At 39.7% G+C, this 15967-nt stretch overlaps 1 protein-coding gene across 1 annotated transcript in view; it reads right to left on the reverse strand.

Annotated features, from left to right (window-relative positions):
* GRXCR1 (glutaredoxin and cysteine rich domain containing 1) overlaps nucleotides 1-8334 on the reverse strand; it is a 41924-nt gene extending 33590 nt beyond the window's left edge. Inside the window, exon 1 of the mRNA XM_068941000.1 lies at nucleotides 7888-8334. Within this exon, the coding sequence (XP_068797101.1) occupies nucleotides 7888-8334 (447 nt within the window). The remainder of the gene's footprint in view (nucleotides 1-7887) is intronic.
* Nucleotides 8335-15967: the final 7633 nt, after the last annotated feature.

Here is a 15967-nt window from a genome sequence, read left to right on the forward strand (position 1 = left end):
GGCTATAATACCAGCATATATGGTATTTCCTCCTAATACTCTCTCAGCTTACGACTGTTTTCAGCTGAGAGAATTTCCTGAGGAGTAGTTAGTACTGTCTTTTTCTGTTTGGCATTCACATTCATTGCCTGAGAGCGAGCACACTGGTTCTTTCTTTCAAAAAGAAAGCAAACATATTTTAAGATTTAAAGAGATTGGGTGAAACAAGCTGGTGGAACGTGGCTTTTTGTAACCACTCAAGTCGTGGCTACTTGGACTCAAGTCTCCTCTCTACCTCTTACTGTGGAAGATGTCCCTAACCAGGAAGACACAGGCTACAAGCTTTTCTGCGATGTGAGATTGTTTCATACCTCCATGTTGAAGCAGTGCCGTTACACAGTAATGCTTAACAGAGGGAAAGAAAGAAAGGAAAGTCAAGCATGACTCTGAAACATAGCATTTAGGAGGACAAGCTGGAAATCAGCAAGCTTGTGTTCCACTGCTGCTCCAGTAACTTACTCATGTTGTCTTATGATTATCTAATTCAAAGTACACCTCCCACCACTGCCTCCTGCAGATATATTTTGTAACAAAGCTGCATCTGCTTATGTACGTTTTGTGTAGGATATGATCCACTAGGCGTGCTCAGAGGACACCTACTGCATCAAGCCGTGCAGGTGAGACAGGCAAAGGAACGCCTATTTTGTGGATCCCATAGGACATGAGTAGGAGGTAACTGTCATGTCCTGTCAATACTAAGATGCTGAGGCACATGGCCAAGGCAGATCATGAGCAGATCATTAGTCAAATTTTCATTAATAAAAGGTTTTTTGTGCCTTTGAGAGAAGGTGACAACCAAAGACAGATTTTGAGGGTCACAGTTTTGGAGCTTGATGTCCAAGTTCCTCTTCAGAAGCCTATGGGTTTTTCTGAACCTAGACCTAAAGCCTTAACTCACTCTAGTACTAAATATACATATTCTGCATATACATATTCACTGCAGTACGAGCATAGCTTCTAGTTCTGCCCTTTGGTAATAATGCCAGGGAATGAAGTTTATTAATAAATCACCCCATTTGGGTAAGTAGCCACATGGATTAGACTTCACAGAGGGATGGATTTAATCCTGTCCCTCCCTCAAAACCTGGGGCAACAGCTCTGCTCTTTTGACCAGCTGCACAATCTACTTGGGCCACAGGCAGCTAGACGATAGCTGGGGTGAGCCTGAGACAGTTCTGATCAGTGCTAGGCAGTTGCTTTAAATTGTTTTCCATCAAAGAAGAGGGAAGGTGGAAATTAAGTGCAAAATGAGCTTTTCCTCACCACTGCTTCCATCCTGCACCTACTAGAGCTTGGTTATATTTGAGAGTCCGATGTGTTTCACAGACCCATGGTGGGATAGGCGTAGGAAATTCAGTTTCTGTCTCAGGGGAAAGATGAGGTGTACAGACAAGCCTGCTAAGGTTTGAACCTGCACTGCTCACACCACTAATGCCTCACCTCTCCTGAAAAATGTGTAAAGGCTAGTTCTCAGGTGTCTTGCATTTTATACAGTAATTTCCACCTGTGCTAAATGGATAAAAATGCTGCAACCAGCAGCACTAACTAAGTTTCAAAGAGTTTTCACTCACTTGCAGGTGTAGGTGTGATTATATAAGATTAAAAAGGAATCAAAGTATACACTCATTATATCCTCTGAGGCAGGAACATATGTAAACACAACACAGAAACGTTTATTGTTCTAGGGCTTCCCTCTGCTTTATCCTTATACAACGCACCTGAGTTTCTCAAGAATACCGTCCTCACTTATGGATCCTCTGTTAGGACTGAGACACATCAGACCAAGGATAATTTATAACAAGGATAACAGCTGAGCACTTTTTTCATCAATAATCGATTCAAGCACGAAGAAGTAATGGTAACTATGGTTTTCTTGCTGAGTTTCCTTATACTGAGTATTTGAAAAGTCAAGATATTACTTATCTACATTTTAAAAAAGGGAGATAGCTAAGTATGTTTGATCTAAAAGCTTGTATATCGCTTTTGGCTGTTTAGATTGTTTAAAGTCTATTTACTGATCATTAACAGTATGTGTCTCAAGTCCAAAAGCAGCAAACCCTAAAATATCATGGACAGTCTAATAATAGACTTGCCGGAGCTCAGCGCTTTATAAATGATTTCTAGGAGAACATGGGAAAAACAAACACTAATATCCTAAGTACTGACCAACCTCAAGCTCCAGTTAAAAGCACACAGACCTGAACATCTTCCTTTTTGAATCACTGTGGCTTTTCAGCAACCAGCTGTAGAAACTAGATATTTTAACTATCATTTAATCAACTGTATCAACTGGGTCACTGTCCTGTACACTGTGGTTATAGATAGAAACACTGCAGAAGGCACAAATGAAGTGCTGAAAAGAAAGTGCTGAAAAGTGCTCTACCCCGCCTGCTGCAGGGGTCATCCAGTTGTCCTAACACTGAACTTTCTGCAGCAAAAAGATATTTATTTTTCATAACGCCTTGATCCTCTGTGCCATTACACTTTTTCCTGTTCTTCAGTGGATTTCAGTGCTACACCGTTCAACAAATAGTTTTCCAGATTCACTAACACTAGGAACACACACTAGAGCTTTGCATCTCAAAGATACCTACAGCTTACTGAGGTTTATCTCCCTCCATGTAATTGCCATTACTACATCAAAATTATGGCTTTAGATTATCAGCAGGTTTTCCTGACATCCCTACTCTTAGGCGCAGGCAATCCAGCATGTCTTTTCCTTCTGCAAGCTGCACCTGAGCGTGTGTTTGGTGTGTATGCATGAGACTATGAAGGGAAAGCTCCGCACATCCCTTTGAACTCAATCCAGTCCTAGCAGAGGTCTTTGAATTGAGAGTCCAATGATGCTCGAGTATCAGGAGCACTGTCAGCACTGAGTGTCCAGCAAAAATAGTGGGGACAATAGTATCACGACTTTTCTGACAAAAGTGCAGTACTCTTTCTTTCCTGTTCTCCCCAGAATTTTGGGTGTTATACAGCCTAGAAGGGGCTGGAGCTATACACAACATGCCACCCAACCTAAAAACTTCAGCTGCTTGTACAGTAGCCCCAGAAACTTTCCTTGTCAGCGCTTGGCAGCATCTGCCCTCTTGGGAAGACAATTCCTTTTCTTGCTCTCTTTACCTTTATTTTCTCTAAGATTTGGTATTAGCCAGCCCTTCTAGTTTTGTAGTATCTGCAGATTTGAATGCCTTGCCATGTATTCACTTTTCCAGGTCACGAGCAAGTACAGAAAGGTGACAGTGAATCTAACCACCCCAAAGCACTCCTTCTCTTAAGAAATTTCCATCTAATTTTTAACTGTTCCCCATCTCTCTCTAAATGTTAATAATCTAATTCTTTATCTGGCTGAATATTGACTTGTACTTTGCAACCTTAAACATTAGCTCTACCTGAGAGCCCGCGTTGGAAAATATCATAAAGACCACAATACATTACGTCTGTCTCTTCACCCATATCACTTCTGATGCGACGTTCACAAACACATTGATCAGGTGTGTTAACCGTGCCTGCCCTCTTGTAACAGACATCAGCAGGCTTTGCCTGAGAACGAGATCTGCAGTTAGTTTAGCAGAAAGTGACCTTTCAGAGCAGGCCGGAAGGCCGACAGAGGGTGTAAGTTTAGAATTAAAGGAAATCTCTGCTGAAACAGTGGAAATGAGGAGAGACTTGCATAAAACCTTTGGCTAGGCTCCACTACGTTGCACTTCAGGATAGAAATCAGATCTGGCATGAAATGAACATTGTACTATTTGGTAATATGCCAAACAATCCAAGGATTTTTGCTCTCTCTTCTGTGGAAGCCACCACCGGGATGGCCTGTTCACAAAACATGGTTATGAAGAGAATTACGTTCATTTAGAGCGAACGAGAATCATTTCACTTCTGATTTTTTATGGGAAAATATAGAACGTCTCCAAACCCATACACAGTTTAAGTGTTCGGGTCTAAGGAAGTATTAAATTAAAGTTACTAAATTGTGTTCACGTTCTGCGGATAAAATACCGCCGTCTGTTGGGCCGCTGTATTTTCAGCCCGGAAGGAGTGAGGCGGCGTTGCTGCTCGTGGCCGCCCCGTCGGCGGGCCGGGTGGGCGAGCGCCGCCATGCGGCTCCCAGGTGGCTCCCCACCTCCCCGCACCCACAGGCAACCCCGCCGCCGCCGCCACCGGGCTCACTCGGGGGGAGCCTGCCCCCCACACGCCTCAGCTCACTGGGACACGAAGGGGAGGAGGGGTCAGCGTTGCCATAGCAATGCCCATCCCCACTGAGGTGGTCGCTATGGCAATGCTCCCCCCCCCAGGCACAGCCACCTGGAGGGAAAGGCTGGAGGGGTTGCCATGGAAACCAGCACCCCCCCAAGGCACAAATAGAGCTGGCTCCCGCCTTGCCTTGCTGCCTCCAGAATATCCCAAAATTAAGCTTGCCTGGCCCTGGCGTGGCCCCCACCCCCAAACAGTGCTGTCCCGCCCCAGTGCCAGCCCCAGGCCACACTCTGCCTACTCCCACCGCGCTCCCCTCTCTCCATCCCCGCCACCAGCTTCAGAGGCCTCCAGCGACACTGGCGATTAACGGCGGGCGCGGGGCTGAACTGCTGTGAACCTTTTTACTTCCACAGACACAGCAGTTCACAGCTCTTGGGCAAACTCAGGTGTTGGATCTAGTTTCTCAAGGCAGGGCTGAAGCCGGACGTTGCTGCGGGTGCTGCTGAGGGAGCTGCTCTACGTGTGGTTGGGGGGAGACGTGGCAGGGCGTCTCGCTTGACAGTAGATATACGTTCTCAGGCCAGGCTTGTACTATGCATACAACAGAAGAAAATCCTTCTTTTCCTCTAGAAATACCTCCTGCATTATATGCTTCCCACTAGTCATGTTCAAAAAAAAGTCCCGAAGATGTGAGATTTGTCTGATGAGGCTATTTTTGGAAGGAACGGTCTGAACCACTTCTGTGGAAAGGCTGTAGCTGGCAAACGTAGAAGAAGTATTCAAAACCCCAGATGTTCCATGGAACATGAAAATACAAGCCTTTTTAACACGGGTATACTAGAAGTTTTTCTGAACACAAAACATCAAAGGTCTTGATTGCATAACTTAACAGAGTCAGTGAATCCCTGCTTATGCCTGGAACATCTGATCAAAATGACTGATTTTAAAGAATCTCTCCTCTACCACAGGAAATATTTGGGGATTTGAAATAACAAGATAGGAAAAGAGGCTGCAGATGTAGCCATCAGTCTACAGAATCAGAACATTGCCGCTGCAGTAAATCTCAAAAAAATCTAGTTTCAGCATCGCAGAATACTCACATATACTCAATATTTCACTTCTTACAGAAACATTTTCGTTAGCAAGTGATCTATTAAATACTAAATAGTAAGTATTCACATTTGAGAATTTATCAGTGCTGTGGGTTTGGGACTCGGTCAAGAGTTCCTGTGCATACACTGAGATTTCAAATAGCTGTTTGCGGACATAAACTGGAACACCTCCTGCTGCATCACCAACGATGCAGAGACAGGCTTTCCCCTAAAGGCTGAGGGACTTCATGTACTCCTTAACTGCTCTTATAGTTATTTTAGCCAAGAGAAGAGGAACATGCAACTGCAGATGCCCTCATACAGTTGAGGAAGGCGCCTAGATCAAAGGCTTCTGAGGTGTCTCTTCTTAATAGAGATACATTTCTCTTATCTTATCCACAAATGCGGAACTACTGTTGCTCTCCAAGTGATATTACTGTGCAATTAATTGCCTGGAATGTACTTACAGAACACTAGAAATCATCTTATAATCCTACCCTGAAGATCGTTCCTCCCATTGTAGTTGGAAGGAGTATGATCATGTTTCCCACCAGGATTAAGCAGTTCCCCAATAGTCTCAAAGACAACCTTTGTGCTTTGTTCTTTTGTCTGTATACCATGTACCATAGAAAATGGGTTCACACTATGATATAGAAAATACACATAAAATCATTCTTCCTCACTGTGCCTTCTTTATCTCTGGGGAAACAGAAAAAACCTGTTTGTGTGAAAACCTCAAATCATACTGTTCTCCATACTATTGAATGTATCTTTATGATCCAGTAGACGCTTGCAGCAAGAGTATAGAGTTATTTCTGGAAATCGGTTGTCTAGAAAATGCCTGAGCAGCAGCTGCTCAGTTCCCATAAATTTGCCTCATCCCTTTTCAAACTTTGTCTGTTCTTTTGGTGTTTACAATATCCTGTAGCAGTGGGTTCTTAAATTTGTGTTGTGTGAGAAACTGTTATTCTTGTTTTCATCTAATGATTTAATTCTTCCAGTTTCTTCTATAGTAAAATATTGTAAATAGGAGTTTCTTATCAGGTTTTCAAGCTGTTCATTGTTTTATACATTTTATTTATGGGCTTCTATGGTAGATTTGCTACATATCATCTTCTGAAGCTATGAGATGGATATGGCTCCTCTCAAGCTTTCCTTTTTTACTTCAAACCACTTCATGGAAATAGTGCTGGTCCTAGCTTTAACTCTGCTAGGAATAAAAGTAACTTCCCTGAAATCAAAGTATGTTGATGTCGAAACTATGAGAGCTGAATTCAGTCTATGACCCTTTCCTGAAGAGCTTCAAACCTAAAACTGGGTTAAGAAACCAAGGATGACTTCAGCGAGATGAAGACCTGCTAATTAGGGTGCATACGTCTTCAGATGGCTCCACTTGTTTAGTTGTTTCACGTTTCTTAACTTGGTCTCACTAATGCAGCAGAAGGAAACTTTTAAGAGGTTACGAGGCTAGCAAAGTGAAATAGTGTACTCCATGTTCCAACATGGAACAATAGAAGGAATCTAGGTTGGAGGAGAACAAAAAAGTGCCTCTGCTAACATTTCCAGACTAATCTATTCAGAAGAAGTCCCTAGTCAGTTAGTTCCAAATTTTGTCAAAGTAGGAAACTTAAGGACAAAATCTTCAGGGAGTACCTTGAAATAAAGTGAATGTTTAACTACCTAAATGCTATAGGATGCACTGGCTGCAAAGAACAAAACTCTCATACTGCAGCAGATGCATGGTCTTTGAAATATGCATCTTCCACGGGAACATCAGTGTTGACAAGAATACTGCTATAATTTAGATACAACTTATGGGATAACTTCATACTCAGAAGTAAGAGAATATTAATCTATAGCCATTTATAAATTTATTATAAAAGTACTTAGTTTCAAAGTAAAAAAAGATCTTTTATGAGATCTAGCATATGTTGTTTCAGATACAAATATTCAGCTCCTTCTACAAAATGAATGGAAAATAATAGACATTAATAAAAGAGTTCTCCGACTAAGATTTCATTCCTCTGAAATTTTTATGTGGGAAAATTGTCATTGCTGCCATCCTGCATCTAATTTGATCTACTCTGTAGATTAAACACATTGGAATTTACAAGTATAGGTATTTACATGTAGGGGACAGTAGATAACATCATAAACTCATTAAAACTGATATAATGGAAGTGGAAACATGGCATACATCTCTGTAGTTCCACAATAATGATATCCAATAAAACAATAACTAATTCCTCAAATAGGTTTCTTTCCTGGTTCTTACGTGGGAAGTACAACATACCTATTTCTAGTCAGTAAACTTCAGGTCAATTTTGAAAGAAAAATTTCACAGGCAATTTACGGTGTGGAGCCAGTGTACATCAGAAAGAGTAATGAGCCTCTCCTGTGCAAGAAGAGCAAGCACATAGCAATATAAAGGAAACAAAACTGAATTTGGAGTTTGAGAACTCATAATGGAGAGAGGTTTGGACAAAGGAAAAGAACAACATGGGACATGGGTTAAAAGGGACAGACAAAGGCTTACAGTCAGCAGATCACTTACCTGAAATACTTTTGACAAATTGTCGAAAAGGGCTTGACCAGCACTGACTTTATGCTTGACTCCTCTGACTGTGCCGTTTTTGCTGAGAATATTCACCCGCTTTGTACCAAAACCCCTTTCTTTAGTGGCTCTCACTAAAATGAGCAAGTCATCTTGCTCATTTTCATTTTCATCACACTCAGAGCCTACATGTCCATTCTGCTGTCCTTCCACTTCACTTAACCGGCTGGTTTGGTCAGTCTCTGAACTACTGGCGTATTCAGAATCCAGAGAGTCTCCAGCTTCTCCATCAGCATAAACCTCCTTTAGCACTCTCCCGCTGTGAGAGGAAGCAACTCGGAATCGAACTTTCCTCGACAGCCTCTCACTTTCAGTCTTCATCTCACTTTTAAACATTGTCTCATCCATTGATATAAGCAGTTTGCATTGTTCCAGCGTGGTGCCCATTGTCTTTGACAGTTTGTCACACTTACAACAATATCAGCACCGTTTTCTGTTGACAAGAGTTCTCATATTAAACCAAAGAGGATTCCCAAGAACCTGCACTCCAGTTCTGCAGTTAATAATGGATGTGTATGTGCTATGGTTACCTTTAAAGTAAAACCCGTAAAATGATATCATCAATTAAATATTAAAGAACCTTTGTGCAGCTTTTAGCACCAGGGAAGAAAGGAAAAAACAAAATTCAAACCCATACCTAATAAACCAATAACAGAAATTGCATGAGTTTATATAAAGGCAGTTTTGTTTGCTGAAAACAGCAAAAAGAAATTTCCACATGATTTGCAGTGTCAAAACTGTATGTGAATATTGCACCTGAAGTGCAAATTTTGAGCTCCAGCACTGAAGAGGAGTCAATGATGGGCACATTTATTTCAGCACAGCACTTCAGGCACCTACTAGTTGGAGCTCATTCATGGGGTTTTAACCAAAGTTTGCTCTTTATATAAGCTTGCAGAGAGTAGGAGGAGAGCTATGGCTCAGCGCTTTGCGATGCTGGCCTTTTCACAACAGGCAAGCAGACCGGCAGAACAATGGAGAAACAATTACGATTTGTTGCATGGAGTAACACACTGATATTAAATAAAACTGAACCACAACTAGTATTAGGCAGTAACCACAGCCTCCGATCTGTTTTGGTATTCAAGGCACTGGGCCAAGGGAATCTGAACAAAGGAATAAGAGCAAGCTAATTAATTGAGGCAACAGGATCAAGCAAAGAAGAGTAGGATAAGGTGGATTCAACAGCAGGGGAAGCAAGTTCTCCTACTACAATAAACCATAAATAGGAATTGGTATAGGCACCCTGCTCTGGCTCTAAAACGAACAAACCATATTTGAGGTTTCTGGATACGTCTACTCAACAGTATGCAGCAGCATCTTAGACCCCTGAGCTCATTCTGAATCTGTGTGCAGAGCCTTACTTACAGTGCTATTTCTGCATTTCCTCCATAGGATGCAAAATGCGTAGCAGTCTTTACAGCAGTACTGGGAACTCCATCCCTTTCCCACCTTCCTGGAAAAAATTCCTTACATACTCTCTACAGCTTCATTTAATCTCTGGACTCATCAATATTGAAATGCTTCCTGAAGCCTATGACACCCAGACAGTTTTATGCATGAAATGAGTCCCTAGATTCTCAGCCATCCCAAAATGGTAATGCCTGTGGTCATAAGCAGCTGCAGAGCTTCAAGCATCTGAGGAGGCTTTCTGGCCAAGATTTTGAAAATGCAGTCAAATCCTTCAGCAATTAGATGGGAGTTGCTGTGGCTTGCTCTTTTGAACAAGAGACATGAAAACTTTGCCTATACTGCTCTTCACCCTAAGTGCTATCTCAGTTCTTGTGACTTAACTCTCAAATTAATTAATTTCCATCTATAAATTGAAAACACAAATAATTAATGGCATTTTATAATATTAGTGACAGCCACACTTCTTTCTAAAAGGAGGTGATTCATTATGTTATCAACTATTATTATTCACATAGAATAAAATAACCAAAAATAATAAGTTACAAGAGTTCAAATGCATTACTATTCATCTTTTGGAGAAGAAAAGCAGCTTGTATCAAAGTCTGTACTAATATCAAATACAGCTATCAGACACCTTTTAAAATTCATTTTCTTTAAGGTCTGAGTCACATTGATTGCAATATAGCTGCTGCCAATGGGAGCTCTGGCAACAAATATAGTCATTATTACTAAACACTGACTTAGAATTAAGAACATTTTTTAGCAGAACTAATATTTCAAAATATCGTAATGGAATTACCCAAGCAGGGCTGGAAGGAACCTGAGGAAATCACTTACTTTTGCCTACCCCAGAGTTAACTAACTATATTACAGTGACTATCTGAGTGCTCTCCTCTTAGAAATCTGCAGTAACGAACCACCTTTTAATATTCTTTTTTGAATTCAATAAGAAAAGTGCTTTGCAATGAATTGCCACAGATTAAGAATTTGAGTTTCTATATAGTAAATGTTTTACATGACACTTTAATAGTGTTTTTTTACCTCCTGCAGTTTATGCCACATATTCTTTAACATAGATGCTATTTTACTCCCATTGCAAGCAGTGGGAAAGCTTGTATTGTATGCAGTGCATACAATTTGCTGCTACCTGAGTAATTAAAAGAGCTAATGTAGCATTGAATAAATGCAGAATTAATCATTACTACATTTTAAAAACACTCCAGATATTGTTCTGTCAGAAAGAGATTAGGCATCATTTAGTTTCATGGTAATGCTATTTTTCATTGGAAAATCTTTTTGGTGAATCCATGTGGTTATGAGAAATGAGAAACTGTAGGTACAGTTTTCTCTGCAGGAAATAGTTAAGCAAGTGTAGAATGCCCATTAGCAGAGGCATTCACATATACTAGGCTTCATCTTGATATTTCAGTTATATACTTTCTCTGAGTAAACGTGTGACTTTTAGGGCTAAGTGTACACAGGCAGCAGGAAACATTACAGACTCAAAGTTAATTTTATTCATGACATAAGGCATTTGAGAGCAGGTTTAAGGAACTGAAATGCACATATTTGTGCCATATGCTGGGTGCATATTCTCAGCACAGGTAGAAAAAGGGGGGATAGAACTCGATTAAGTATCTCTGTCCCTCCTGTATAATTAAATATGTTAACTCTTGTCATAAATGTTGATGTTAACTTTACTTACCCAGTTTAACTCTGGACACTGCCGTCCTGCTATTTGTGTTCCTCATTTTCTAGTTTCTCTATACAAAATTCTTTTTATTCAAAGGGTTATTTCTTCTGATGAGCAATAGCCATTAAAAATAATATGGCAGAGTTTTGCAATAATGAGATATTTCTTACCTAGAATTGTGTCTCTTTCTGAATCATTTGGCTATTGCTTGGTTTGGGGTTGGGTTGGGTTGGGCTGGGTTGGTTTTAGTGTTCCACCATTGATTAATTCAGGGGGCAGGTGGAGGTTCCTCCAAACACAAAGTCCAAGCACAAGGAGAAAAAAGTGTCACTATAGAGACATGTTTCTCCTGAACAGAGGAAAAATATCTTTGAAAAAAACAACTGGAGAGAAAATATTGCATCCATTGCCTCTTCTTTGACTCTATTCCATCTCACAAGAAATTGAACAAGTCCACTAACTTCATGTCATTACTAAGTAACATGGTCTCCAGTAAAATCCTCACATTTTTCCACTTTCAAATTCATCACTAATTTGAAAGAAACAAGGAAGATGATGCTTCTGTTAGTTATTGACTCTCTCCTTCTTGACACAAAGTCAAGATAACAGTACTAGATGAAGACCATGGGATAGGCACTGTACAGTGCAACCTGAAAGACAAACATCTGCTCTGAGTTAGACGTCTGAGAATCGTCCACAGTCCATGAGAAGAGAAAGGTTACCTCCAGAAGGTGATTCATCACATCGTTCTTCCATGTTAGTAGAAAAGCCTAGCTAATTAGTTTAGTCTAAATAGTTACCTTTTAGATGACTGCAACTGGATGAGGTGAGCCAAATTCTTTAATACTTTTAAGATGAAAGCCTTGAATCCTCCCAAAGCTAAAGGAGGAATCAGGTTATATCAAATGATACCCTTATAACTGTATCAGAAGTGAAAAAAAGAGCAGAAGAGAATAGAAGGAAACTGTAGTCTCATTTATAACTCTGGCACGATATGTTAAATATGTAGGTGAGATCTAGCTTTCATAGTTCGTCAGAACTATATACACTTTAATTTCAGCAGCTTATACCAGTAGATAATCTGTCCCAGGCGCTCCATCTCTGGAAGTTTAGAGCACAACCAGGTTCATTTTGGGAAAGGACCACAAATCAATGAGACTTAACTGTAGCAAAAAGGCTTAAAGAGAATCTAGCCAAGTATATCAAGCAACAAAGATTTTTTGCATTTTACTGAAGAAATGTAAACTGTACTATTTGAAACTACTGTCAAAATGAACTTCATGACATTCCCACTGACTGAAGAATAAAAAGCCAAGGTAATAAAGAACTGCTCACATGGGTTGTATTAAAATAGCAATAAAATGGAAATTGAACCATGAAAATTAGATAGTTAGTAGAAAACAGATGTCCAAAGAAGAAATAAACTAGGCTGAAATGAACAAATGCCTTCTTCATTTCTGAACATGTGATAATTTTAATCTGGTAGTTTACCATATGACAAAGCATTATACTATCTGTTTTGATATGCCCTGTAAGTGGGGCCATTTTACCTTATGCATTTGCAGGCTACTAAGTATACATAGCAAATACGTAGACTGATTTGATACCATTCACACTGGTGTCACTCATCATTAGACAGATGGCATGAATTCATAGTGACATGTCTTGTGATACTAATTTTTCTTCACACTACAAAGTCTGCGTGCAACTGCCTCTAACTTTATTATACTGGTAATAATCATAAGCATATTGCTATAATCTGCAATTGTTAATGCAAAACTAGCAGAATTGAATATCAGGCCCCACTTTTTCAAGAGCCCTAGATTTTGAAACTGTGGTTGGGAAGCAGATATTCTGATTTGTAAAACTACATGTGAAAATTTGCAGTTGTTTATTCTGTTACAAGTAAAGTTCATGAATAACATGAACAGCAAACAGTAAACTATGCTTCAGAGACATTAGAGAGGCAGATAATTTGGATAGTGGATAATAAATACGTTTCCAGCTAAGGGAGATTTAGTGCATTTCCCACCGGCTCAGACATGGAATATTCCTATTTGCTAAGCTGGCAAAGCATCTGTCTACATACCTGCAGGTCCAGAATAATATTTTAGCTGTAATAAAGTCCAGAAGGACACACATACCATATTCAGGTATCCATCAGGGAACTCTTGCCTCTGGTAATTGTTAGACAGGCATAGCAGCTGTTAAATAGAAATACTGCAAATCAGAACAGACTGAGCATACTAAGCAGACTGAGCATTTAATGTCTAATTATTAATACGAAGAGTGCTTTGCACTGCCATTTCATTTTATTTGTAGATTTCATTTGTAGGTTTCATTTAACTTTTGTTAAACAATTCTTAGACAAAATGGCAGGCCTTGTATGTCTGTATTTCTACTTGCATTAGTGAGCTGAATATGCTCTGTGCTTGATTTATATAATTAAGGAGTTAATCAAATGTGAAAATTAACACACGTGTCTATGCCATGCACACAAGCACACAAGAAGGTAAAAGGGTTTATGGGACTTCTCTGCTACCCTTTTTGCAGGAAGAGCATCAAAGCCTTCGTTCCCAAACTCTTCAGGGGAAAATGCTTACATTGTATCTGGAAAGGTATCCAACAGCTATCTTTAACTAGATATCTGCAGCCACTTCAGCACAATTCTTTGATTTGTGCCTTTTCTACAATAGATTTCTGTAGGAACTAGACTGCTGGGCTAAATTCAGAAGCTGTGGTTCATAAAGAACAATTGCTGCTTATGAGATGGTTCAGCTTCTACTGAAAGCTTACTTTGTTTACTTACTTTGCATGGTATAAGTAAAAAGACTACATTTTAAATGCCTTAAAAATCAGAGATATACTACCTTTCTTTCTTCAAGACAGCCTGTCAAATACTTGTAGCCTACTGACTACAATAGTAAGAATGGTGTTTGGTCATATGGCTGATACTGGGCAGAATCATTTATTTCCTCTCTCACACAGCAAAGCTAAAAACTCACTGTTTGTAGATCCTCTTTTTCCAATCATGTAAGTGGTCATCACAGTAAATGCCAGCTGTCTCTCCAGAAGCTTTAACCTGTATGTATATTTTTTAATATATTTTTTCCACCAATATTTTTGATAACCACAGATTTTAGAGTCTTGAGTAGGATTGAATTTATATGCTGGTCTTCATTAAGATCCTGGGTATACTTTTCCTGTGTTCGACTTGTACAGGTCAAAACACAGAGAGTTTGATCTAGTGTTTCAGAAGACTGGTTCTATATTTCTGTTATACCTATGGGGGTAGCAGATATGCTTCTTGTTTCAGGAAGGTGGAGAGTATTATAGCAGCAATTTGTAGAGGAAAGAACAAATTGCGTTATAGTAAAGATTTTATGTATCAGGAAATAAAATCTCTTTCCAACTCAATAGAGATCAAAAAGCACATCGTAAGAGGTAATTGCTCTTCCACAGACCATTCTCTGGTATAGCGTACTAGCCAGATACTAAGCTACATAACAAGCTCTCTCCACCCAAGTGGCACCAGGGTAGACTTTCCAGCGTGTGGGGCCACATACACAGTCCAGAGGTGTCCTCTTCAAGGTAGGAGTAAGAATTGAGCATGCATCTATTCTCCAATCCTTCTCCCAACGAAGTATGACAAGCAAGTCCCAGGGAAAGATGTTCCACTAACACCCTGTAGCGCTAAGTCTGGATGACAGAATCTAGCACGGAAGAGATCTCAGTCACAGCTGTCAAACTAAAAGGTTATTAGACTGTACAGCAACCCTAAAAATACATGACAAAAAGTTATTTTCTGTCTGCGATGATCCAATAATGGCTTTCCTTGAGCCCATCTTAAATTGTCTTTGCTGCCATTAGTATTGGAAACTACAGCTAAAGGCTAAATTAAAAAGGATATACTGGAGATTAGAAGGCGTTAATGATAGAGCAAAATATTTGTACACATTTTCTGGGAGTTCTGCTCCCAGGCTTTCTAAGTATGAAAACGTGCTCCCACCTTTTTTGTTGTAGTTTAAAACATCTCTGTTTGAAATCCGGTGTAAGATCTGACAGTCCTTCTTTATCAAATGTCACATTCCAAATACTACCAAACAAAGTAAGATCTGGGAGAGGAATTGGCTTCAAAAAGCAGTAATTCGCTAGCAAGAATGTCCTCTTTTGTGTTCGTACTTCATTTATCATTGTTTCAATGACAGTGAAACATCTAACCCTTTTAAAATAGATTTAATCTTTGCTTAGAAAGAAAAATGATGTTTAGACTCATGTTGCTGTTTTCAAAGCTAATTTTCAGGGGCTGCAAACAATTCCTCTTCATTGTGAATACAGATGAAAAGAGCAACATGAAAGCTTCACAGAGGCATTTCCATTCTCAGAGCTCCACATGAAACAGCCTCAGCAGATTTTCACCAGAATACCTGAACACTGCCCTGAGATTCCACAGTTCTCTATTTCTCTTAGTGCCCGTTACAGACACAGACAATCTTTCTGTGCTGGGCCTGGTGCTTGAAAACAAAAATAACACAAGTGCAGGCATTAAAAGAATCTGGCATTCAGTCACACGGGAATAAAACAGGTGGAAAGAACTAACAATCTAATGAAATTCATTTGAGTACTGCTTTTCTTCATTTGATTCATTAGCATTTGTTAAGTAACCCAAGTATGTTTTCCAGGGTTTAAGTGTTCTCAGGTAGCATCAGTGACAACAAACATATTGGGTATGGGCTGTTGGTAATATCAGCTAAATAAAAAGTAAAACAAATTCTAGAACACTTCTGTCATCTAAATATATATCTTTATATGTATATCAGATACAAAGTCCCTATAGCCCCTTTTATAAAATAGTCATGTTAGTCCTACCTGTTACTTTCAATATTTTGGAGAAATTCCAAATGCGTTCTGCAT

This window comes from Struthio camelus, chromosome 4, assembly GCF_040807025.1.
Source record: "Struthio camelus isolate bStrCam1 chromosome 4, bStrCam1.hap1, whole genome shotgun sequence".
Taxonomy (NCBI): Eukaryota; Metazoa; Chordata; class Aves; order Struthioniformes; family Struthionidae; genus Struthio; species Struthio camelus.